Source organism: Callospermophilus lateralis, chromosome 16 (genome assembly GCF_048772815.1).
Source record: "Callospermophilus lateralis isolate mCalLat2 chromosome 16, mCalLat2.hap1, whole genome shotgun sequence".
Lineage (NCBI taxonomy): Eukaryota > Metazoa > Chordata > Mammalia > Rodentia > Sciuridae > Callospermophilus > Callospermophilus lateralis.
In genome coordinates this window covers 24,297,144-24,324,389 of record NC_135320.1, presented here as the reverse complement: position 1 = coordinate 24,324,389, position 27,246 = coordinate 24,297,144, and the positions used below count along the sequence as shown (strand labels likewise).

The window sequence follows — 27,246 nt, the reverse complement described above, 5'->3', positions numbered from 1 at the left end:
CCCATCACTTGTCATTGTTTCCTGAGCCTCTGCGTGATCCTCACCACTCTCAAACTCTACCATCTCATCTGGACCTTGGTGAGAGCCACAACTTCTCCCTAAGACCCTCTCCTCAATCAGTAGTCCACTCCACGCCAGGAAAAGCCTGCCTTGGTTCCAGACCTGATCACCATAGTCTGAGTGAGTGTGCATCTGCTGGACTTAAAGCCTAAGGCTTAAGACTTAAACTTAGCCTGCAGAGGGAATGTCTGTCATTAGCCTGTCATGATTAAGTGTGTTTTGCAGCGCTTAGAACTAATTAATCTAGAATTGTTTGCTGTGAATTATGTCTATTGCAGTGCCTAGCATTAAGGATTGTGTTTTATTGATTAAGAACCTATAGAGTGAAATTGTATTGAGTAATTTGAGTGACTAAGCATTGAAAGGGGCAGAAGCAGGTGGACATTCTTTATTTCTCCCCTCCATTGCAGACAGTCGCAATTTTGCCCCCTTCAACAGATCTACCCACCGGAGTCGGTGCCCACCTGCACCAGTTCAGGGCTGTGTAACCGCCAGCCCCGCTCACTGGCAAAACCACCTTTATGTATATCTGTGGCATGTGTCTCTCTGCTCACATCTAGGACCCCAAAAGCGGGTTAAAACTATGGTGCAATGATTTGTCTCGCCCAAGAAGGGGTGATTGACTACACATCTTTGATTGAAATGTAAATAGATTTACACGGAAACTTTAACGCTCAGCGGACCAGTAACACACCTTACGCAGCCCCAGGAATTTGACCGGCCCGCGTCCCACTACGACCGCCCCCGGGGACCGCCTTCTGCCTCTGCATCCTGGGAGTCGCAGTCCCAACCAGTCCCCGGAACTTGTAGTCCAGGATCGCGCCAGTTCCGCCTACATCTGGGCCCCAGCCAAAATGGCACTCTTGTAATCCTATCAGCTCTCCAACACCGCCCTCTGCCGGCCTTTCCTTGGGTCGCCGGGATCACAAGCCCGTAACCCGGAAGCGAACCTTCATCTTCCGGGTTGAGCGTTCGGGCTTCCGCACGTGGTTGAGTTGCCGGGACCCTGGGCCCTGCTCTTGAGAAGTGACTTCAACTATTAGCCTCAAACCTAGGGGACCGATCCGGAGTCATGGAGGGCCAGAGCGTGGAGGCGCTGCTGGCAAAGGCGGAGCAGGAAGAGGCAGAGAAATTGCAACGCATCACAGTGCACAAGGAGCTGGAGCTGGAATTTGACCTGGGTAACCTGCTGGCTTCCGACCGCAACCCCCCGACTGTGCTGCGGCAGGCGGGACCCACGCCGGAGGCCGAGCTGCGGGCCTTGGCACGGGACAATACGCAGCTGCTCATCAACCAGCTGTGGCAGCTGCCCACGGAGCGCGTGGAAGAGGCGCTGGTGGCCCGGCTGCCGGAGCCCACCACGCGCCTGCCGCGTGAGAAGCCGCTCCCACGGCCGCGGCCGCTTACACGCTGGCAGCAGTTCGCGCGCCTTAAGGGCATCCGTCCCAAGAAGAAAACCAATCTAGTGTGGGACGAGGTGAGCGGCCAGTGGCGGCGGCGCTGGGGCTACAAACGCGCCCGGGATGACACCAAGGAATGGCTGATCGAGGTTCCCGGTAGCGCCGACCCCCTAGAAGACCAGTTCGCCAAGCGGATTCAGGCCAAGAAGGAACGCGTGGCCAAGAACGAGCTGAACCGGCTGCGTAATCTGGCTCGTGCGCACAAGATGCAGCTGCCCAGCGCGGCCGGCTTGCACCCTACCGGACACCAGAGTAAGGAGGAGCTGGGCCGCGCTATGCAGGTGGCCAAGATCTCCACCGCCTCTGTGGGGCGCTTCCAGGAGCGCCTCCCCAAGGAGAAGGCTCCTCGGGGTTCAGGCAAGAAGAGGAAGTTTCAGCCCCTTTTTGGGGACTTCGTAGCCGAGAAAAAGAACCAGTTGGAGCTACTTCGAGTCATGAACAGCAAAAAGCCTCAGCTGGATGTGACGAGAGCCACCAACAAGCAGATGAGAGAAGAGGACCAGGAGGAGGCCGCCAAGAGGAGAAAAATGAGCCAGAAGGGCAAGAGAAAAGGGAACCGGCAGGGTCCTGGAGGCAAGAGGAAAGGTGGCCCGCCCAGCCAGAAAGGGAAGAGGAAAGGAAGTTTGGGAGGCAAGATGCATTCCGGGCCACCTGGCTTGGGTGGCAAGAGAAAAGGCGGACAGCACCAAGGAGGAAAGAGGAGGAAGTAACACTTCATTCACCCTTGGACCTGTTCTGTAAAGAACGAACTGTATGCTAAATATTAAGTTTTTGGTACTGTCGCAGGGCGGGACCACTGTCTTCATTGAGTTTGAGGTTGAAAGGACAAAATTGTCCTTCCCTCAAGAAAGTATGTAAGTGTTCGACTGTACAGATCAAAGTCTTTCCCACAAACGAGACTTTAGCTAGTGATGAAGGGTATATTTGAGGACACAAGGGTTAGAAAAATAATTTGGGCATTTTACTTTGGGGTTATGGGGTGAAGGAGAGTTGGTGACATTTCAGAGACTTATGGTAGATTAATTATATATTTTAGCACTTGTTATTTTTGTAACAAGCTTTTATTATGCTCATCAGATCTGGGAGGGGAGAGGAAAGATGACTTTTTCCTAAGTTGATTTAAAGAAACTGTTCTGGGGCTGGGGCTGTAGCGCAGTGGTAGAGCGCTCACCTAGCATACATGAGGCACTGGGTTCAATCCTCAGCAACACTAGAAATAAATATAAATAAATAAACTGTTGTGAAGGTTATTTAAGAAATGTGTCTGTATCTAGCATTGCTTTTAACTTTTTGATTATTGGTAGAAGTTGTACTTGAAAACAGTGACCTGGATGTCCAGTACAGATTATTGTTTACTTTCTGTAAAAACACAAAAGCAGTTATATTATACTAGTTTCAGCAAAGCTACTTTTATCAGAAAAATTCAAAACTTATTTTGGCATAACATATAGTATTAAAAGTATAATAACTGATGGATGTCTCTTGTAAGGAATGCTTAACATTTGTCAACCAGAACATATTGACATCTATAAATGATAAACTTGGGGTACTCTACAAATAATGGTGATTAACCTTGTTAATCCAGAAAATACTTGCCTTCCTCCACATTGATGACTCCATTTTTTTTTTTTTAAAGCTTGAATTCAAGTAGAGTCTGGGAAAGAGAGAAAGTGACCCACAAAATCCATATTTGGAACATTACTATCTTTTGATTCATTTGTGAAGTTGGCCTGTGCTGGTTTGTTTGGGAGGTGAAATAGTTAAAGCTGTCCAGTTTTATTTTGATCTTAGTAAACTCATCTCTGAAAATGACAGTAGATCCAGAATGAGGGGCATTTTTGCTGCTAGAGCTAAAAAGCTACACTGCTCTTTTTAGTTTTAAATTATGGGATTTTGTTGCTTATTTGGGAATTTGTTTTTAAAGCTTTCTTGATTTTGCAGTAGGGTATGGCACTGGCCCCTGTAATTTAAGGGGGAAAAAAGACCCTCGGGCTTATTTGCAAGATTCAAACTTGAAATCCAGATAATTTTAAAGAATCCAGTCCTCTCCCTTTCGCCCAGTCCCCAACATGTGAGAAAGCCTTTGGAGAGGAGAAACTTAAAGCGGGACTCCAGACCCTGGCTAGCAGTTGTGGTGTAGGGCAGTTTCAAAGGTGAATGGTGAGACTAAGGGCTGGAGTTTTCACGGTCCAGATTCTGACAACCTGCTGGAAAATGGTCCCAGGCCACTGCAGGCTGAAACTTAGCCAGGTGACCCTGCAGGGCCAGTGGGCCGAGTGGGCGGGGGGAGGGCCACGACCCGGATTGGCAGGCAGCTGGGGCGGAGCGGCGCCGGGGAACCAAGAAGACATTCTAGCCGCCATGGCCGCCGCCGCCCGGGCCCGGGTCGCGCACTTGCTGAGGCAACTGCAGCGCGCAGCGTGAGTGCAAGGCCGCCGAGCGGGCGGGCTGGGGCCGGAGGATGCTGCCGCGCCCATGCAGTTCCCGGCCTAAGATCTGCCTGGGCTCGCAGTGTTTTTCCAGTTGCTTTCAAGAATGTAGGGAAGCAGGTACCGCGGTGCTCGGGTCACAACTGCGTTGCCACAGAATAGCACATGCAATCTTGCACCATGCAATGTGGCAGGTTTTACTCAGTTTATCTACCAATAAGAAAACTGAAGCTCGGGGAAGATAAGGCCTCGTCCCATATTGTGGCAGGCAGTGCGTGGTGGCAGGGGTCACAGTGACTACGATAAATTCATATACCAAATTGATAACTTATTAATTGGGTGTATGTTACATCTATGTATATTTAGGTTCTAGGAATAGACAATGGGGCAGTTTAAAGTCTAATGGGGCCCATACGGGTACAGATACTGGGAGAGAGGACAGACTGAGAACTGGCCTACCGATTGCAGCAGAAAGGGTATACAAGGGAAGAAACCACATGGAGTTACACTTCCTAGCATATACAGGGAGTCTGGGTGATAAATGTTATGACAAGTCTGACTCCCAGTCCAGAAATGCCAGGTATATAGTAGTTGTTTGATAAATAGTGTTGAACATACAAGTGCACCTCTGGGCCTGGGAGAACATGGGAAGTTTGAACTAACAAGTAGAGATAAATGGAGGGGAAAGGAGATGTACTAGAGAGGAATTTCAGGCAGATGGAAGGGCAACACCAGAGACCAAGAGATGCAGTTCCAGGATTCAGAAGTAAAGTCTGGTCATACCCTTGTAGGAAGAAGTGAGAATGAAGAAAACAGATGGTGAAATACCACCAAAAAAAAAAAAAAAAATAGCTGACACTGGGCCCTTACCATTGGGGCAAGGCACTGTCCACAAACTTTGCATGTACTATTAATAGCAGTAACGCTAACCCTTAAAACAACACTATGGCATACTGTATTATTAGCCTCTACTGTAGACAAAGAAATAAAGGCATGAAGACTAATAATTTGTCCAGTGTCACAGAGCTAATTTGAGTCCAGATGTTGTGGTTTCATAGGGCCTTGTTCTCAGGCTGATGCAAAAGAATACAAATTGTGTTCTGTAGATAACAGCTACTAAAACAATATTTCTAACCCTGAAACATTAATACCTTGAGATGCCCCATGGTAAAAAATTCCATGACCAAGTAAGATTGGGAAACCACTAACTGCTGTTTGCCCTCTTGGAGACTCAGAATATACATTAGTATATAAAGGGCTCTGAGAAATCCTGTAAGAAGCAAGGGAGGTGGTGTTTAGCTGTGTTAAAATTCTTTGTTCTAAATCTATATCATCATGCAACTCTTTTTTATCACATACCATTCATACCCCTTGGAACCAGTGTCATGCAGAATACATGTTTTTGGAGTGGTTGCATGAGAAAGGACTGTGACATGAGTAGAATCATGTCAGCATATTCTGGTGGCAGTGTGCAGTGAAAAGGGAAGACAAGGTGTGTACTGAGATTTGACAAGAACTCTAATGGGGAAGAAGGCTCAGTACTGCAGCTCACATAGAAAGGGAGTTTACCTGAAACCTGGGGCCTTACAGAAAGATGAGAACTGATGAGAAAGAACAAAAGTTATCCAAAAAGAGGAAAGTATTACCCGGCAGGGAAATAAGAAGGGCAATGTTCTAGAAGGGGAACAGAGAAAGAGAGAAAGAGATGTGGTTCATTCAAGGAAAAGAATGAAGTTAATTTTCCAGAAGCTGAAATCCAGAGGTAGAGAAAGATGAGGTTCTAAGCTGAAGAGATCAATGGGGCCATTCAAGTAGACCAGGTCTGAACTTCACCTGCCATGGAAGTAGCTTTAAACAAGAGAGTGACATTAAAAATGTGTCCCTGACTGACCACATCGTGGGAAACAAAGGTGACAAAGATGCAGCTATGAGAAGCCAGTTAGGAAGTTAGTAGAAATATGGATGAGACATGACAACCCAACCAGAATGGTGAGGACCCTGAGAAAAGTGGGTGGATTCAAGTGGAGATATTAATATTTGAGGCCTTGATGTGTGACAGGTAGTCTATATAGATAGAGTAAGGGAGAAGGAAGGGTCAGAATGGCTGAAGGCAGCCTAGGATCCAACCCAGCATTTAAGGAATGGGTAGAGTGGAGAAGGAGCCAGAGAAAGAACAATGAGAAGAAACCCAGGTGAGAAGGGGGTCCTGGAAGCCAAGGAAAGAGTTTCACCTACCCAAGGGGAGCTGCAGGTGGCTCACAGCATTCAGTGATGCTAGTGCAAATGCTAGGAGGTCTGAGGATCTAGTCTGAAAGCCAGGACTCCTTCCTGCAGCAGCCTGATTTCTGGAGCCAAGGAATGTGCTAGAACCAAGAAAATAGAGGCAGCAAATGTAAGCCAGTCGAGGAGAGCCAGAGGGTGAGCAAGCCTGACAGTTTCAGGCATGAAACTCTTTAAGTATGATGAAAAGAACCCAGTGATGCTGGGAGCACTGCGAAATACAATACACAACAGATGGAAGTTCCCAGAAGGAAAGAGGGGAGACGACAGGAACTTCAAGTAAGGAGTAGAAACAATAAATTGAGATATTGTCAGAGCTTGAAAGAAAGCAGAAAGAAAAGGGGATAGGAGAGAGGAAGTGCGTCGTCCCAGGAGCTGTCGCATTGGAAAGCTCTGGGCGTGGATATTTTTCTTCCCTTTCCTTTGGTGTTCTTGTCTTTGAAGGGTTTAATGCATGACATGTTCTGAAAAGTAAAACTTACTGTCAGAGCGGTCCTCGGTCTGGCCTGCTTTCCTATCCCCCCCGCTAGGTGGCAGCCTTGACTTAAGATGTCTAACTCGCTTCCAGTGTGTATTTTGACTTCGCAGTTCTCAGGAAGTTTTGAGAGCCCAAAGACCATTGAAATCCAACCTTTCCCTTCCTCCATCGTTTTTCCTCTCGGATGTTTTAATTCCAAATTTGAATTTTGGCGGGATGGGAGGAGGAGGAGGAGGTCATGCACTCAAGTATCTGCTGGGAGCTCACTATAACACTGTCCCACCGGCTATAAAAATAAACAAAACTCAGCAGGAGAAAGAAGCCAGAGAAGGAACCGTGCAGGACAGGGAAGGGAGGGACAGTTTCCAAAAAGAAGGACATGGAAAATCTGCAGAGAAGCCGACTGAGATGTGAGACGAGATGATGGGTTTAGGGGAGCACAACGCACCCAAGACCGGGACAAATGCATAGAACCTGAAGCTGCAACTGGGCAAAGAGTGGGGACACCCAGAGGTGACAAGGACGCTTGTGGGTCCTGGGAGAGCAAAGAGTTGGCACGGGTCCAGGGCCTGTTTGAAGAAAAACTTTGAACAGCTTGAAGACAGGAAAGTTCCATCGTGGCAGGTGGGTGGTGGGGGGAGCAAGAAGAGGAGCACATGAACCCTAGATGGCTTTGATCAAAGCTCCGAACTTACATGAGCTGAGAGCTTGAAGGGAAACCGAGGACCCCACCTTAGATCTCGCATACTCCCGGAATGCTTATCTCAGCTGCCTGTAGGCTGCTAGAATAGCTGAATTTAAAAAAAAAAAAAAAAAGATCTTTATATATATATATATATATATATATATATATATATATATATATATATATATATATATATATATATCTTTATTTTATTTTATGTTAAAATAAAAATGTGCTGAGAATCTTCCAACTCTAGAAAAACTCTGGATTGACTGTGCATCCTGATCACTGAATTGTTTGTTTCCTATTGTAAAATGCCTGCCAATTATTACCAACCTGATTATCTCTTAGGATTATAATGCAATGTGAGAATTACTTTAAGTATTCTTATTTGTTGGTTTTCAAGTTACTGTTTTTCTTTTCCCTAGATGCAAGTGTCCAGCACATTCTCATACTTACTCCCAAGGTAATACATTTTGTGTTTTTACACTAGCCACAACTTTGGTTTCTACAGTTGGCATTTATAGTACATTTGGGCCACGTATAAAGACAAGAAATCAAGGAGTGTGTGAGAGAGGAAGGCTGATAAAAACAACCATTTCTCTATTTAATATATATCTCTAGCTATGGAGAGGAGCTGATTGTATGCTACTGATGATGATATTGGCCTGAATATAGGTTCGATGATATTTAAATAGATAAAATATTTGTCAGTGCTAAAAATTCACTGATAGGATTTTAAGAATGTCTAGGTTTGGGCTGGGGATTAGGCACGGTGGTGGAGTTGCTTGCCTAGCATACACTAGACCCTGGATTGGAAATTTTGAAAAGAACATCGAGTCATCCTACAGAATAAATCAAGATGAAGCCATGGTAAGGTTGTAAGACATCTCTAAAACAAGAAGGCTAAAAAATAAAGTGGTTCCTAGAAGGAAAAATCTTATTTATATCCATTTTTAAATGACATTCTGCTTCTTAAAAATTAAAAATAATGACAAAAGTTTTTAGTTCCCACCAATGTCTTAATCCTTACCAAACTCCATTGTCCACAGAGCAGCAGGAAGCTGACCAAAGTTTCAGCGTGTCCTCAGAGTGTCACATGAATTACTGACACAAAAACTGATTTTGCCTCTTGGAAGAAAAGGTCAAATCTAAACAACTGAGGGTGGGATGGGGAGGTTAGAACAGACCAAGGCCTTTTTTCCTGCCTGAGGCGTGGCTCACCTTTCAGCCACCAGGCCTTCTAATACCATGAGGCCCCTGTGAGGCAGAGGCATGCTGGTCTATGAGGCCTTTGGGAGCTTAGGCAGACTTTGGCTTCAAGCAGTTTGCTCTAATCCTTGGTTTTAACAAAGAATTAGTCATTTGCTATTTTAGGAATAAAATCAATAACTTGGAGAAAAATAATCTCAACAATTATCTAGGACCCAAATTATTGTTTTACCTAAACTTTAGTAACAGGAATAATAGTAATAATAATTTCTTTAAAGTCTATAAGGAGCAAAGAAATTTAAATTTTGATAAGGGTATCTTTGCCCTAAGGGAGCCAATATGATTCTGGGGTTTAAAAAAAAAGTGAAAATTATTGTGTAGACTTTTATTTATTGACCAGGACTGATATAAACAAATAAAAATAAAACTCATTGATGAGGCTTGATGGGACTCTCTTGTTGTCCAATATCACAGAAAAAAATTTGTATTTGCTTTAATGAAAACTGATGTTAGCAAATAAATATCAGCTTATAATTTTTTAATTAAATTTTATCAAGGAAACTAGAAATTTTTAATATAAATAAGCTTGAGACATATATTACATTTGTGAAAAAAATTGTAATTCAAACAAATTATTACAATGGCTGTAATAGACTTACTTATAGTTGTTCTCAGAGAATTTTTTTTATATACTATGTTTTCAAATATTTTTTAAATTTCAGTGAGGAAATTTTAACTCTCTTTATTTTCACATAATCAGCATCAAGTTAACATTAAATTCTATCTTAATATATAGATATTAATTTAATTTGATATGCAAACATGAAACCTGATATATTGTAGGCAAGACTTCAAGGAAGATGCTAATGTTCACTGCTAGGTTATTCTGTCGAAAAAATATTTATGCTTTATTTTTGAGGCCTACTCTGATACCTATTTCTACATTTTCAGCTCCTGGATTTTCATCTTCTGAGAAAACAACAGATTATGCCTTTGAGGTAGATTTTATCAACCCATTCTTTCTTTTATGAATGACCTGGAAAAATACAACTATAGTGTTTTGTTAACATATTAGCATTTCATTTGAAATCTCTTATTAATTAATGTTCCATAATCACTATTTGATCAAGCCCTATTTAGCAAAGCACCTTGTGAGGATAACCGAGTATAATTCTTCTGAGACATAAGTAATGTCTGAAATTCTGTCTTCTATATAGCCATTAAAATAGAATAAGGGTTGGGAATTAGCTCAGTGGTGGAGCACTTGCCTAGTGCATCAGGCCCTGGGTTTGATCCCCAGACCACATAAATAAAAAAATAAATACTCCCCATTCTACACATTCTCTGAATTATATATACTATCTGTTAAATCTTTTGTAGTTATAATAATCCTCAAAGAAGTCAAAGTAATTTGTTGAAGCAAGAATAAAGGAATGATTAACTTGAGTGCATTTTTATCACATTGTACATAATTAGTTGTAAGTATTTGTTTAGTCCCTCCCTCCTCCTAATGCAGAAGTCATAAATTGAAATATCACCAGATGCTCACAGAGCACAAACCCTATGTAAAGATCTCCACTCAACCCAACAAGTTTTCTGCCCCCTGAGGATATAGCTCCAGTGTTACCAGATTATTCAAGAGAGATAGAAACTGAGGTGGTCAAATTGGATCATTTTAATACTGATTTTAACAATTATTAGCCAATTTTTTAAAAAGAAAGAGAAGAAAAAAATGAAATACAACATGGATCAAATAAAACATCTCTGGGCCAAAAAATGACCCATTATTCATCAGTATGAAAGCTCTTTTCTCACCTGTAAACTTTGAGACCATGTTTCTCTTACTCATAGTTGTGTTATGTGAACCTAGCACACAGTGCCTGGAACATAGCACACAGTAATGCTGGTTGAGTGGGAAGATAGTTGGATACATACAGATATACATGTGCATAGAAGAGTGGATAGAAGAATGAATAGATGGATGAAGGAGCAAAAAATATACACAGGAGGTAATATTTAAATGGGAAAGTAAGAAATTAGAGTGTTAATTTAGATGTGGAGGTTGGGGAAGGCAGACATTTGAAGCTGAAGGAACAATTGCGAGTTTATGATGATCTTGGGAAAACTCAAATATATAATTACAATGTAACTGGAGTCAAGGTTCCCTTAAAGAAGTGTGAGGCCATATGACCTAGGAGAACATACTAAGAAATATATACTTCATTCGCTAGGTAAGGAGGAACATTTCAGGTTTTCAGAAATGGAGTGGCCAACTCTCTGTTATAATCTACAGCCAAAATCTTCTTTTCTTTGTTTTAGATGGCTGTTTCCAATATTAGATATGGAGCAGGAGTTACAAAAGAAGTAGGCATGGCAAGTATTCGGGGGATACCTAATAATCTTTTACGATAAATGTTACATATCTTGTAAAACAAGGGCTAATGGACAAACATGTCATTCATGTTTAAAGATGTACAATGTTAAGTTTGCCCAAAGAGACTATTACAGTTACAGTGCAATCAAACCTAACATAATTTTTTTTTTTTTAACTGTAGGATCTGCAGAACATGGGAGCTAAAAATGTTTGCCTGATGACAGATAAAAACCTCTCCCGGCTCCCTCCAGTACAAGTAGTTATGGATTCCTTAGTGAAGAATGGCATCAGCTTTCACGTTTATGAGGATGTGAGGGTAGAACCAACAGATACAAGGTAAATTTGTTGAGTTGTTTTTATTTATTTACTTTAAGCATAAGCCATCACTGTTTGTGAAAACTTACCCAAGGCCTTATTTAATGGCATGAGAATGATTTTCAAAAAAAATATAATAGTGATTTCTGTTTCCACTTCTCCAAGCTTCAAGGATGCAATTGAGTTTGCCAGAAAGGAATCTTTTGATGCCTATGTCGCTGTGGGTGGTGGCTCTACCATAGATACCTGCAAAGCTGCCAATCTGTATGCCTCCAGCCCTCACTCAGAGTTTCTGGATTATGTCAACGCCCCTATTGGGAAAGGAAAGCCCGTGTCTGAGCCTCTTAAGCCTCTGATTGCAGGTAAAAATGTTGGCTGTTTTGCTTCATTTTTACAATTGGCAAAAGGACTTAGGAAAGACGCCAGCTAGTAATTTTAGGGTTTAGTTTCTAAAAGTTTCTGATCTGTTCCTTTCAAATCAATGCTCCATTTGGACAAAAAATTAAAAAACAGATGGCAGTTCATTCATTTTGAAAATTCTGATCTTCATTATTGCACAGATAGAGACAATTTGGGTCAGTGGGAGGAAGTTTGCAGATTTAGGCTATGAAGTCACTATGCGGAGGAGGGGGAAGGTCTTCATTGACATTTGATTAGATCCCTCTGTTGGCAGGCTTGTCCTCTAAACCCATCTGTTTTGTCCCATTTTGCCAGCCACCGTGGAGTTTAAGGAGAACATTTGCTGTTATTTTTTCAGTGACTCAATCCTTTCTTCCACATAATGGCTCTTCAGCTGACCTCAGGCTTTGTCTCTTCCCAGGGACATGTGGCCAGCATGGCCACATCATTCTGGATGACATCTGCTCCATGGCTTCTCAGGGCACAAACACACAAATCTGAAGCAAAAAAGAAAAAAAAAAAAAGTGTGTGTTCCACAGAAGACCTTGATATTTTCCAGTCTTTTCTTCCCTCCCATCTTTATGGCTGTTGGCATATTACTATTTAAAGTTTTATAGCTAAATGCACTAACTGGTAACTGAGAAATGTCCTCAGTTCAAGTTTTGTCCTCTGTTCTCTCCCTCTCCGGACCCTATTGTGAACAGTCCCTGTGATGGGACACAAGGGAGTCAGTGGCAGATGAACTGCATTGATAGGAATGAGGAACCAGCAGGGAGCAGCATAATTGGGGTCTGGCAAATGGAACCCTCTAGTGAAACTGTGTCAGCATCACACAGAGGGGTGATTAGTAAAGTTTAGAAACTTGACAGAACTACAAAACCATGAAGCCTAGCAAAGGCAGAGCGTTCCTGTGCTTGCTGCCAACAGGGAATAAAGATGTCTTTTAGAGACAGCAAATATGAGTGTTCTTACAGAGGTACAGTGCAGCCTGCATTTGAATACCCAGCTACAGCTGCTTGAGCTCTGGTGCTGGAGGAACCCAAGGTTCCCAGGGTGGATCACCGTTAATACAGACATACTTCACACACAAATGATTAGCACACATGCATATTAGTGCAGACAAAGACATCATGCATGCACAGATACACAGAAACATACATGCATGTCACTGCAGGCAGACGCCATATATATTAAGTACTCTTGTTTGTACAGATATAGACAGGATACATATTAAACATTCATGCGGGCTAAACATACATGCATTTTTTATTTTTATTTTTTAGTTGTAGTTGAACATAATACCTTTATTTTATTTTTATGTGGTGCTGACGATCAAACCCAGGGCCTCGCACATGGTAGGCAAGCACTTCACTGCTGAGCCACAACTCCAGCCCCCATACATGCATTTTAATGCATGAAATGCATAATATACATCATGTCTGTATATTCACAGACACAGAGATCACACAGGCATATTAGATACAGATGTTAGTAATTTAGGCTTTATGTTTCTAAAACATGCATATTAACATGCATGTTAATACAGACACAGACACTTGCTTATTAAACATACATTCATGCAGCAGGCACAGACATGATACATGTTAAACATGTATGTGCAGTAATACAGACATCAACATACTTGTTAAACATACACAGTACAGATAAACACCCCATACATGCCTGTCAATGCAGGCACAGACATCATGCATATTAGGCTGACATATATGTTATATAAATACAGATATCAAGCAAAGCAGCAGTGTCAGCAAAGCTTCCTTCTCAAACTTGCTTCTTTATTTCTAAGGCTGAATTAAATATTTCCACTGATCTTTATTTAGGTGCTTTATTAAAAATAATATTATTTTGTTCAAGTTCCAACTACCTCAGGAACCGGGAGTGAAACTACTGGGGTTGCCATTTTTGACTATGAATGCTTGAAAGTAAAAACTGGTAAGAATTTTGACCATAATTCTTTTTTTTTTAAATTTTTATTATTGGTTGTTCAAAACATTACATAGTTCTTGACATATCATATTTCACACTTTGATTCAAGTGGGTTTTTCCCCCGTATACAGATTGCAGAATCACATCGGTTACACATCCACTGATTTACATATTGCCATACTAGTGTCTGTTGTATTCTGCTGCCTTTCCTATCCTCTACTATCCCCCCTCCCCTCCCCTCCCCTCCCCCTTCTCTCTCTACCCCCTCTACTGTAATTCATTTCTCCCCCTTGTTCTTTTTTTTTCCCTTTCCCCTCACTTCCTCTTGTATGTAATTTTGTATAACCCTGAGGGTCTCCTTCCATTTCCATGCAATTTCCCTTCTCTCTCCCTTTCCCTCCCACCGACCATAATTCTTTTAATGAATTCTCTCTTTCAGCCCCAGTCCCTTTTCTTTCACCCCACTTTTTAGAAACCAAGGAGTTGTGGAATTAAGGAAAGAATATATGCACATACACATTTTATTTTTTTCTCCAAGTATATATAAAAAATAAATTTGTTTTTTGAGAATTACCTACAAAAGCATATTGAGATGCCCTGGGTCTTACTTGACCTTTTTTCTGCTCATGTTAGTGACTATGTTTCAATAATAAGTGGGTGTTCCCTTTCTGTTATCTTTTTTTAATTTTTTTACATTTTAAATCAATTTTATTGCAATGCAATGCTTATATAATACAGTCCACACATTTATGTTTCTGGCTTGGTGAGTTTTGGCAAGTATACATACCATGTTACCCACCACAACCCCTGATCAAGATATTAAACATTGCCATTACTCCAGAAAGTTTCCTCAGGTCCTTGTAGCTTGTCCCTCCCACCCCGTTTCCAAGTCACCTCTGCTCTGTTTTTGTCTTAGTGATTTTCATCTCATCTTCTTAATTTGTCCTTGACTCTGGGCTAATGTGTTAGGAATGCCTCTCTCCTTGAATTTGGTTCAGTATCCTGCTTCCAGGCCTTTGCAGCAAAATATGTTGACATTCAACTGCAAACTTAGGGTAACTTATCCTTTGACATTGTTAAAGATAACAATAATTGCCAACACTTAGTTCTGAAATTTACGTTATATTATCCCATTTGATCTCTGCAAGAGCTCTGGGAGGGATGAAAGGTCTATGTTATTTTAGTCTCATTATATAGAGAACTGAGAAAGGTTAAGTGACTTGCCCAAAGACACAGAGTTGTAAAGCAAATATCATTGGTCTGCTAGTAAACCAGTTCTCTGCAATTTAACAATAAACAAATAAAACATGATTTGTAGTGTTATTTCAATTTCAGTGATATAAATATTTCCACCCTGGCCAGTGATGTCGCTCTTCCAGGAACTGGGATGAGGTGTGTGCACTTAGCTCCTGGAACACAGTAGGAGCAGCGCTACCCCATTATTGAAAAAAAAAAAAAAAAAACAAGTTTCTGATTCCAAATATTTCTGCTGCTCCTTGCTATCTCCCTACATGAGAATGAACCTTTTCTCATAGTGTTTTTAGAGACTGTATCATCCTAAAGTTATTTAGTTGTTTTTTTTTTTTAATGGTGCCCAAGCCTTTCACCTTAATTAAAAATCCTATTTTAGGCATTGCTTCACGAGCCATCAAACCCACACTGGGACTCGTTGACCCTCTGCACACCCTCCACATGCCTAGCCAGGTGGTCGCTAACAGTGGCTTCGATGTGCTCTGGTAGGTACTGGTGCCACCTGGAGGGACATTTTTTTTTCCACCATATTTTTATTGATGCATTACAGTTGTACACAATGGTGGGATTTGTTGTTACATAGGCATACATGCACACAGTATGACCATATAATTTGGCTATTATCATTTCCTTTCCCTCTCCTCCTCTAGGGGACTTTTTTAGTCCCAGATCTGTGGACAGTATCTTATTGCCTAAGTGCCCATTTGCAGATACCTCTTGCATTGGTATCATTATCCCCTTTCCTAGATGACAGTGTTGATGGTAAAGGTGATCACTAGGTGTGCTGGTGTGAGCTACAAATCTGCTGTTCAGGATGGACCACCCCAGCCAGAGCCAGAGCCACAGAAAAAGGAACAGTGTGAGATGGCATGCAGTGTTTCAGGACCACACTACCTGCCTTTAGGGCCACACACATTAGGGAAAGTCCAGGGCTGCACCACAAAAGAGGGCAGAAATAGGAGCTAGCATCTCTGGAAGTCAGCCCAAAAGTATACACTGTCAGCAGTTAACACACATCATTGCTTCCTTGAAGCATTGTGCAATGTGAGACTTTCATGGAAAGAAAAAGAAAACTAGATTTTTGGATGGTTAGTGACTTGCCCGGAGTCTCACAGTGTGATCCCTTGGCTTCAGCTTCCATATGCCAAAGGCTGTCAATCAGGGTTGCTTTTTGCTTGTTTGTTTATTTGTTTCCTGTGTATTGAACCCAGGGGCACTGTACCACTGAGCTACATCCCCAGGCCTTTTCTATATTTTATTTAGAAATAGGGTCTTGCTGACTTGCTTAGGGTCTCACTGAGTTGCTGAAGCTGGCTTTGAACTTGGGATCTTCCTGCCTCTCAAATTGCTGGGATTACAGGCATGAGCCCAATCATGGTTTCTACCACACACCTCACTCCAAACTCTAGGCCATTAGTTCCAGTGGCCTCACAAGACCCCACAGGTGCTTCCCATTCAACGTGACCCAAACCACCCTAATTCATCCATCTACATGTGCACATTTTGTCACTTGTTCACATCTCTGAAATTAAGACATATCTTAAAATCTATGACCTGGTGCTATGGTTTTTACCCTTAGCAGCACATTAAAAAAAAAATGGCCCATCTCTTAATGCATGGCATCCTGAATTCATATGATGTGGTATTCTCTTAACCAACCCATACTTCACAGTTTCTCCAGAGTCCTCTAGCTCAGCAAGTAGCAGGACTTCAATATGAACGCCTCCCTTCTTTCATGACCATGCTCTATCAGCAGAGCCTGTCTCTTGTCCTACTTGGATTTCTTAGATCTGCTCTGTCTTCTCAAGCTTCATGGTTCCTACTTGGTTCTGGTCTGCCTCAACTCTTGCCTGAGTTATTGCAGCAGTCTCCTCATTGATTTTCCTAATTTCATCCCATAGTTCTTCCATTTTTCCTCCATTTTTGGCCTGAACAAACTTCCATATTGCAATATGAGCATCATGCACAAAGGAACGCGCATACATGTACCTCTCCACCTTACAAGTCTTTCAGGAGCATTCCATCCCTATGATCTGAAAACCAAATTCCTGGCCCTGACATGTCCCCAGTGCTCAGCTGTTTGTCTGCTTGGAGAGCTTGTTTTTTAATTACACATGAGCATCTGTTTGGAGCCCTTGCTGGCCCTTTCCTCTTCTCTCAACTACAACTGACCACTCATCCTTTGCTGCTCCCCTGGGTGGCTGGTTCATTGCTTCTGAGGTACCATCTCTTCACTTGCCTGTATCCACACTGTATTGTGAGTTTGGTGAGGACAGGGCCATCTTACCCTCTTCTCTAGGTCTTCCCAGGGCACAGTGATGATTACATGTCAAGTATCGAATTGATTGCTGTTAAATGACAATCACACAAAACATTGTTAGGATCCATGCTAGGTCTATCCATGTCCCTGGTCTGCTTTTCCCACTATATTCTGCTGCTTACCAAGAGACTATAAAAAATTGTCTCCAATTCCATTCTAGTCAATATTGTCAGAACTTTGATGAGTTGTCTCCTATTTACTTAGGAATAAGGGAAATAAGATTGTTTTCCTTGACTATAAAATGCATAATAAATACATCATGGCCCAAAGCAGTCAGCTTTAAAGGAATAATTCCCAGGCCCAAATAATTCACTATGAACCAATGCAGAAAGCAGGATAGAAGGAAGGAGAATGAGGGTAATTTCTTGTGTTAGTCAATCATTTGTCACTATAACAAAGTGCTTGAGATAGTCAATTTAAAAAGAGAAAAGGTTTATTTTAGCTCACCAATTCCAAGATTTTAGTCCATAATCACTTGGTCCTGTTGCTTTGGGTCTGTGGCTACACAGTACATGATGGTGGGAGTACACAACAGAGAAGGCTTGTTCTCCAAATGGCAGCCAGGAAGCAAAGAGAGGAAGTAGATGAGATCCCAATCTCCTTCAAGAGCATGCCCCTAATGGCCTAACTCCCTTCCAATAAGCCCCATCTCTTAAAGATTCTATCACCTTTCAATAAGGCCAAGAGCTGGAGACCAAGCCTTCAACACATGGGTCACTGAGGAACATTAGAGATCCAAACCATAATGCTGCTCATCTGAACAAGAAAACATTTGGCCCAAGGAATCTGCCCCTAAGACCCCGTGGACACAGCTATGGATTAAACCTTGAGGTTAATACCCCTTGAGAGGACTTGTGGGGCCTCTGATCATAAGTCAACCATCACAAGGCTTGTCTAAAGGGAAAGAAGGGCTAGGAGACTCAGATGCCTGTCCCCTTCAGAAGTGCCATTTCTCATTGTGAATCAGTAATGTGACTTCCAAGTTTCATACATAGTTTCTGGGAGCTAGGCTTGGTTAGGGAATCTGCTCCTGAGAAACAGGGATTCAGATTCTTGGATTCAGAATCTAGATGCAAGTGAGGCATGCTGTGAGGCCCCTGTTAGAGTCTGGGCCCTGGTGGACTCACCACCAACCCATAGGTATATGTCATTCTTGCATTTCTCACACATCCCCTACTTAGAACCACATGTCATCCATCTAGTCACTGATTTTTTTTTTTATTTCTAGCACTTTATTCAAAAGTGTTCTCTGCTTCTCACATTAAAAAAAAAGAGTAAACCCTCATAACACTGAAACTATCATTCATGGAAAACATAGTTCATGTTACATGGTATCCCAGCATCATTGATCTAGATGGCTTTGTCTAGTGTCCTCTTCTGCAATAAGGAGCTAGACTTCAGGGCAAGCCAGCAGGAAAAGTAGTTCTGAAGTCTAGTTCTTAAAATAGCCAATCCTCAGTTTGAAACACATAAGAAAAAATAATCAGATTTTTCAGACCAGGAATTAATAATAATAGTTAATAATAAGTTTCAGAATATTCCAGGCCTATTCTAAGGGCTTTATAAAGGTCAACTCATTTAGTTTTTGCAGCTGCCCTGTGAAGCGGTACTATTAGTTATCCATGTCATAGGATGGGTAGTGCCTCACACCTGGTCTATAGCAGGAAGATCTGGTGCCAGGATTTACAGCTGCACAGCTGACCCAAAGCCTGCTGTACTGTACTCTTTATTCTCTCTTTTATTCTCTCTCCCTCTCTCTCTCTCTCTCTCTCTCTCTCTCTCTCTGTGGTGGTGGTGGTACTGGGGATTGAACCCAGTTGAGCTATATTCCTCACCCTTCTTATTTTTTATTTCAATACTGGGTCTTGCTAAATTGCCCAGACTAGCCTTGAACTTGCAGTCCTCCTTCCTCAGCCTCCCAAGTTGCTAGCTGTAGGCGTGTGCCACCATACTCAGGTATTATACTGTAATTTTTTTTTCTGGTACTAGAGATTGAACTCAGAAATACTTTTACCACTGAGCTAATCCCCAGCCCTTGTTATTTACTTATTTTTATTTTGAGACCTGTCTTACTGAACTGCTGAGGCAATCCTCCTGCCTCAGCCTCTGAGTTCCTGGGATTAAAGGTGAGCACCACCACTACACCTGGCTGCATTGCACTCCTAATAGAAGTCTGTATAACTATGACCCTCCTTTGGTAATATGATACTTGACCTATGCTAGGTATAAGATGGTGACTATCTTCTATGAAGAAGTCATTTTTTAGATTCAGTGTTTTTTTAATGACTCAATTATTCAATAATTTAGCACTTTAAAGATATATTTATACTGGAAAAGAGTCATGTAATCTTTTTAAATTAAATTTATAATTTTTAGATATTTTATTGGTGCATTATATTTGTACATAATAGTGGACTTCATTGTACATATTCATATATGCAATAACATAATTTAGTCAATTTTATTTTGAGTTTATTTTTAATTGAAACACAAAAATTGCACATATTAATGAAGTACCATATCATGTTTTGTTACATGTACATACTGTGTAATCAGGTTAAACAAATCTAGCTCCTCAAGCATTTATCAATTTTTTATGGCAAAAAAATGTTCAAAACCCTTTCTTCTAGCTTTTTGAGATGTATAATACACAATTATTATCTATAGTTACCCCACTGTGCAATAGCACACAAGAACTTCTTACTCCCTCTTACTCCTCAATGCGATTTAGTACCCACTGATCAATCAACCTTATACATACTGGTCAAAAACATGTAGGGCTGCCAATGTAAATCTGTCTATGTTAATTTCTGTGCTATGCAATGACTGTCATGGACAGGAGGCTAACTGGTGGAATATGTTGTGATCTCAGTGCTAATGAACATATCCACAGTGGAGAGATTGCTGGTTTGTGATTGAATGTGGGAAAGGAGGAAGAAAGATAATGTGTTCATTCTTGTGTATTTTAAATATTTGTCTTTAGCCATGCACTGGAGTCATACACTGCCCTTCCCTACCACATGCGGAGCCCCTGCCCTTCCAATCCCATCACGCGGCCAGCGTACCAGGGCAGCAACCCAATCAGTGACATTTGGGCAGTCCACGCACTGAGAATCGTTGCTAAGTACCTGAAAAGGTATGTCACCCTGAGGGAATAGAGATAGAGCATAAAAACTACACTCCACCTTCACATGAAACATGGTGTACCAGATATTGAAATATCCAGAGCTTATCTGTTTACCCTTTTAGCCCACAGATGTGGAGAAGCACCAGACACTAGTGACCTCTGAAGAAATCCAGGTGATAACAGGTGAAAACTGGATGCTTCAATCTGAAAATGCAAAGGTTGCCAGGGGACAAATGGAAGCCCCTAATTTATGAAGATGCAGATAGAATAAATGGAGGTTTATTCTTCAAAGCCTCAAAACTGAAATTAGGATGAGGGGAGATGTCCTTGAAATTTGGCTCTCCAGGCAGAAATGAGAGCCTGCAGGTAGATGTTGGCTGAGCCCAATCCAGGGCAGAAGCTACCCATTGAGTAAACTCTCATGAACTAAATTTAAGAAATATATATTTAGAGATTGCTGATCCAGGAGATATAAAAGACTGAAAATGTAAAAGGATTCCTAAAAAATTTTTGCAAGATTTGAGAATACAAATATAGTCCAGTGCAGTGGCATACTTGTAGGCCCAGTTATTGTGGAAACTGAGGCAGAAGGATCACCTGAGCCCAGAAGTTCAAGGCCAGCCTAGGCAAGACAGAGACACCCCATCTCTAAAAAAAAAAAAAAATTAATAACTTTTAAAGAATACAAAAGCATTTATAGTCATAATCTATAAGATAACAAATAGCAAAAGACTCCTGAGAGGAGCTGGGATTGTGACTCAGTGACTGAGCGCTTGCCTCATACATGTGAGGCCCTGGGTTCGATCCTCAGCATCACATAAAAAATGAAATAATAAAATAAAAATAAAAAAATAAAAATAAAAACAATGCCCTCATTTGCTTAAAAAAAAAAAAAGGCTCCTGAGAGAGCATAGATCTACAGTCATCCCTCTGAACCCTTGGGACATTGGTTTCAGGACCTTCTGGAACACCAAAATCTTCAGATGGTCAACTTCCTTTTATAAAATGGCTTAGTATTTGCATAGAACTGACACTCAACCCCATATATACTTTAACTCTTTCTCTATTACTCAAAATACTTGATATAATGCAAATGCTATGTAAATAATTATCATACTATATTGCTTAGGGAGTAACAAGGAAAAAATCCATGTGAGTTCAGTTCAGATGCCGTTGTTTTTTTCCTCAATATTTTCAATGAGTGTTTGGTTGAATCTATGAATGTGGAACCCACAGAAGACTGACTCTACTTAAAAAATGAAAAATGACAACTGAGACATTAAGATATGCAAAGTCACACTCATTTTTGTACTTACACATAATGGTGGGTAAGGAAACAGGCAGGTAAGGCCTAGATATGGATGTGGTGCCCCCTCTGGCCTTGATCTTAGAAGCTCCACTTAGAAAAAAGGGCGACTTTTTTTTTTTTTTTTTTTTTTTGTAATAGGGGTTGAACCCAGGGTCACTTAATCACTAAGCCACATCCTCAGCCCTTTTTATTTTTTATTTTGAGACAGGGTCTTGCTAAGTTGCCAAGGCTAGCTTTGAACTTGCAGTCCTCCTGCCTCATCCTCCTCAGTCACTGGAATTACAGGCTTTGGAATGCATTTTGTAGTAGGCCCTCAGATGCAGAAAGGGTCATAGAGCTGTTTCAAGCTCATGAGAGAACCACAGAGAAGCACAGCAGCATTGGTCTAGGTAGATAACTAGAGAGCCAGTTTGTTTGACAGAGACTGAAGGGTCAAGGGTCAACAGGGTCACAGATGGACAGAGGAAAGGCTGAAAGCCCCATCATCAGCTACTTCACCTTGTTGTTTGGGAAATAAGGAAGTTACACTGGGTTTGGGGAAGGAGGCACAAGTACCCAACTATTCCAAATAAAAGGAAAAAAGAAAGACTGGCACTTTTTTTGTTATAATAGGAACCCTCACTTAAGGCAAAATTGAGAAACACCAAGTAGAAGTGGTTCACTTGCCAGTCTTCCGGCTTCCTCCCTCGGGCAGGGTTTCCAAGCAATGTGTGCAGGAAGGCTGAGCTGAATCCCAAAGGGCCTTTGAGAATTTGCTTTTCCACAATGGCACCAGGGACACCCAGAGCAAGCAAAGGCTTGGCCTACAATAACATCCCACATCCACAATAACAATATGAGGGCTGATGTGCAGTTTCCACAGGTACCAAAAGAGGTCCCCAGTGGGTCCAACTTGGGTCAGTGTCACAAGAAGAAAGATGTCTGGGTGGGCTGGGGTTGGACTGCAGGCAGCCCAGGGCGACAGGCTCAAGGTGCATTCTGAGAATATGTTTAAATCCATTCAGGGCTGCTGTCAAGGTCATTGACAAATGAAGAAGAAGAATGAGTCTTAAGGGCACTTTCCTAGAGCAACTCTCACAGTCCAAGTATCAGGGCTTGGCTTCCCCTGGCACTTTTATATCACATGAGCAGCTGACAGCATATTTATTATGCTTTTGGTAAAACCATTGATGAGAAAATATGTTTCCCTTTGGTTTTCCTTTGAAAGACGAGATGTCGTTTGAATAACTTTCCTAATTTTTCTTCCTACCAAGTAGCATTTCTAGCCCCCACCTCCATCTTTTCCTAAGGCAGCTCTTTATTCAGTAGGAAATGCCAATGTTGATGTGTTGTTGTTCAATATTTATATAATTCACAGGGCTGTCAGAAATCCTGATGATCTTGAAGCAAGGTCTAATATGCACTTGGCAAGCACTTTTGCTGGCATTGGCTTTGGAAATGCTGGTGTTCATCTGTGGTGAGTGAATATGAGATTGTATTTCTTTACTCAAGCCATTTCTTCTAAAAACAAATATTTATAATTTAGAACTACTGGTAAAATTTAAATATGCTATAGAATGAAGAAATTTAATTTAAAGCCCCTAAGTAGTCTTTTCATTTGAAAGCAATTTTACTGGATCACAGGGTTTTTAAATAATAGTTTTTAAAGATATAACACATACACCATATAATTCATCCATTTAGAGTGTACAATTCAATGATTTTTTAGTATGTAAACAAAGTTCTGCAACCATCAATTTTAGAACATCTTGTCCCCAAAAGAAATCCCAGACCCCTCATCTTTCACCCAACAATCCCCCTACCTCCCTATTATTAAGAGGATACTAATCTACTTTTTCTATATAGAGGTTTATCTATTCTCTATTTAATATGAGTCTACTTTCTATATCTATAGATTTCTCTATTCTATATGATTTAATTTATATGGCCTTTTGTATCCAGCTTGTTTTAATTAGCATAATGTTCCAAGGTTCAGCCGTGTATCAGCATTTCATTCTTTTTATTGCCAAATAACATTCCGTTGGGCAGATATACCACATTTTATTTATCCATTCACCAGATGATGGACTTTGGATTGTTATGATTTGGGGCTATGATAAATAATGTTGCTGTGAGCATTCCTGTACCAGTTTTTGTGTATACATATTTTCATTTCTCTTATTTTATACATGGGAATGCAATTGTGGGATCGTATGGTAATTCTGTGTTTCAATTTATGAGAAACTTCCAGACTGCACTGTTTTACATCCCCACCAAAAGTGGATCAGGGTTCTGATTTCTCCATAGCTTTGCCATGAGATTTTTGAAATCTCAAATGCAGGATGCTTCCCCTAATCACTTATAAAAATAAAAGAGAGAGAAAGAGAGAGATCAGAATCTTGTCAATAGCCCAGAATTGATCTGTTTTATAGGAACTTTATTGATATGTTGCTTTAAAATTGAAAAACAGTGAACACTGAGAACAAAAAATGGACCTTTGCTAGGGTAAGTGTAAGGAAATAGTCATCATCAAACTCTGTTGCTAATGAGAACATAACCTTGGTGTACCATAACTTGGTTCAAACCTTTTCAAAAATCAAGTGAACTTTTGTACCCAGAGCCAGAAAAATATTTATACCTCTTAACCAACTAAATCACTACTAGGAATCTAGCCTAAAGAAATATCCATGATATGAGCCACAAATTTCTTTGTAAGAATGTTCACCTAGGTGTTATTTTTTTTAAATTTCACATCTGCTGTATAATAAATTTCATAACAATTGCTTATGGATACAGAAAGGATATTAAGTGTTATTTATAATTGAAAATTTTTAGTGCAACCTAATTCCAATAATTAATGGTTAACTAAAGTATAATACTTTAAGCATAAAATCAGGCCCAAAAAAAGAAAGAAAGAATAAAATAAAACCATTAAAAATAATGTTTTTGAACATATTTATATGGGAAATGTTTAAAAAGACTATTAAGTAGCAAAAGCAATGCATAAAACTATATGCACAATAAAATTATAATTAAACATATGCATAAAATGACTAAAAGGAAATAAGACTACATAGGACTACTAATAGTTTTTGTCTTCTACAAAGAACATAGGCAACTGTTAAAATAAAAGCAACATTTTGAATATTGATAAAAAGTTACCTTTGAGAACTACATGAATCTTATTATATCACAAAAACACACCAGGCAATCATTTTCTGAGCCTATGTCAGGTAAAACACATTTCAAAGTACCTAACAACTCAGATAATCAATAACTTCTGGTTGTTTCATGAAGGATGGGCTAGGAGCACTCTTTTCCCTTTCATAAATATTCGTATAGTTCACCAAAATAATTCTTGCCGTGAAATGTAAATAAGTGAAAAGTCACCCAGTAATCCATTTTTTAAAAAATATTTATTTTTTAGTTGTAGTTGGACACAATATCTTTATTTTATTCACTTATTTTTATGTGGTACTGAAGATGGAACCCAGGGTCTCACACGTGCGAGGCAAGCATTCTACCGCTGAGCCACAATCCAGCTCCCAATAATCCATTAAAAAAAAAAAAAAAAAAACTACAGATCATTTTACTCATGAAAACATTTCATTTTTACCAAATTAATTGTAAATATACTAACTTGTCACAATATTTATCTTCTGAATCATTTAGTATACTATAACATCTTCCTATTTGTTCACTAAGAATCCAAAAGGATATAAAGATTTTCAGTAAAAACAAAAACTATGATGGTTTTTCTTGATGATAAACTAAGTCTAAACAAATCCTTAAGTTACAGTTTAAGCAAGAGAGATCAGTTGTACTAACAACTTCTCAGACTAGCCTAACACATTATGATTCAATGCCCTTAGAAAGGAATGGCATTGAAAGGATCTATCAGTTACTGGAGGGATGAATCCCTGGTGGTCCAGCTTGTCTATTGTTGAATGGCCTACAATTCTATGATCGTAGAATTTGAATTTGATTGTCGAATTTGAACATGTCACATGTTTTATTAATGAATATACTGAACCTGGAGTGAATCCTAGTGGTCCTTACATCCAAGAAAAAAAGAATATATATCTCTGTGTAAAGGGCCCCCCTGCCTAAGAGTGTCTTTGTGCAGTTGATACGAATTCTGATATTTGTATGTCAACGTAAGCATTTTTTTTTTCTTTTCTAGCCATGGAATGTCCTACCCAATTTCAGGTTTAGTGAAGACATATAAAGCAAAGGATTACAATGTGGATCACCCACTGGTGGTAAAAAATAATTAATAATAAATTATTTAATTAATTAAATCTTATATTCCTCACAATTTCCTGGAGGTGGAATCCAGAGCATCATGCATACAACCCCCTGAGACCTCTAACACTGAGCTACACCCCCAACCCATATTTGTCCATTCTTGACTGCATGGAATATAGGGTAAAGTAATACCCAGAGAATGCAAGAGGAAGAACGGTTTCACTCTGTCTCTCCACAGCCCCATGGCCTTTCTGTGGTGCTCACATCCCCGGCAGTGTTCACGTTCACAGCCCAGATGTTTCCAGAGCGGCACCTGGAGACAGCAGAGATATTAGGTATGAACCATTACTCATAAATCTGTGACCCACACAGGTAGAGCATTTCCTAGGATTGCTTCTGAAGGTAACCATAAAAAAAATGCCAAAATATGTTGCTTTGGAGTGGCTTAAAAAAATATCAGTGACTTGTTCAAAGCCCTATCTAAGCACTAAAATACCATAATTTTTTTTGTTTCTAAGAGTCTGATAAGAATGAAACAGAACCAAATATTGATTATTTTAAATTTGTAGTAATATTATTTTCTCTGCTTTCATACTCAAGGAAAGTTTAACTCTGTACCTAACTATTAATTTATAGTTGGTTTTTGCCAAGTGGAATTGATAGTAAAATGAATCTAAATCTGGAAGCAAGAGTAAATTCCCAATCACAGTGAATCTGAATGAGAAACTTTATTAAAAAGATCCCGAATGAACTGTTCGCCATACTTTAGAATAAATCAGATCTATTATAAGACATTCACAGTCCCTTCTTAATCTTACCAGAAATAAAAATTATATTCCGATAGCTGTAGCAGAAAGGAAAATGTCGGTGTTTTTCTGACATGAGAACTCTTTTAAGCAGACTCGAGTATTTGATTAATTTGCAAACCACCTTATTCCCCTGCTCAGGTTTAGGGTGGGGAAGGAAAGGCTAAAAAGAAAACTTCATTATGCTGCTGGAGCTCCAGCCGTTGGAGAGAGACTGTTTCCAAGGAGGTGGGAATGACCGCAGACATCCTCTACAAGCTCGGCTTCCCCTTCACTCCCCTCACACACTTACCCATTTGTGCTCAGAGTTCCAGGGGCTGTGCTGAGCATATTAATGTCTGCCTCCTAGGACCCAGAGCCAGCCCCAGGCTTGATTTCCAGCAAATGCTGTGAGAACATGCCACCAACTTTATGAAGATCTTGTGTCCCCTTTCCCTTTTAGAAGGGAGATGTCGTTCAGCCTCAGGATGGGACACCGTTGCCTTTGTAAATATGCAAACAGTACAAATGGTTGAAATAAGGGAGCAAATCACAGATTGCATTCATGGAAAATGGGAAAAATATTAG

At 40.5% G+C, this 27,246-nt stretch overlaps 2 protein-coding genes across 2 annotated transcripts in view; both read left to right on the top strand.

The window, feature by feature from the left end:
* Positions 1–1,036: 1,036 nt before the first annotated feature.
* Rrs1 (regulator of ribosome synthesis 1) lies at positions 1,037–2,779 on the top strand. Its single transcript, XM_076835971.1, has one exon. It carries the CDS (start codon positions 1,133–1,135, stop codon positions 2,228–2,230), a length of 1,098 nt encoding a protein of 365 aa, XP_076692086.1. The 5' UTR covers positions 1,037–1,132; the 3' UTR covers positions 2,231–2,779.
* Positions 2,780–3,858: 1,079 nt separating this feature from the next.
* The window catches only part of Adhfe1 (alcohol dehydrogenase iron containing 1), a 33,714-nt gene continuing 10,326 nt past the window's right edge, over positions 3,859–27,246 (top strand). Inside the window, exons 1-12 of the mRNA XM_076835888.2 lie at positions 3,859–3,940; positions 7,821–7,858; positions 9,556–9,602; positions 10,924–10,977; positions 11,160–11,314; positions 11,459–11,655; positions 13,568–13,645; positions 15,270–15,375; positions 20,194–20,346; positions 23,004–23,102; positions 25,809–25,887; positions 26,112–26,208. Coding sequence (XP_076692003.1) covers positions 3,882–3,940; positions 7,821–7,858; positions 9,556–9,602; positions 10,924–10,977; positions 11,160–11,314; positions 11,459–11,655; positions 13,568–13,645; positions 15,270–15,375; positions 20,194–20,346; positions 23,004–23,102; positions 25,809–25,887; positions 26,112–26,208 — 1,162 coding nt within the window. The 5' untranslated portion in view covers positions 3,859–3,881. The remainder of the gene's footprint in view (positions 3,941–7,820; positions 7,859–9,555; positions 9,603–10,923; positions 10,978–11,159; positions 11,315–11,458; positions 11,656–13,567; positions 13,646–15,269; positions 15,376–20,193; positions 20,347–23,003; positions 23,103–25,808; positions 25,888–26,111; positions 26,209–27,246) is intronic.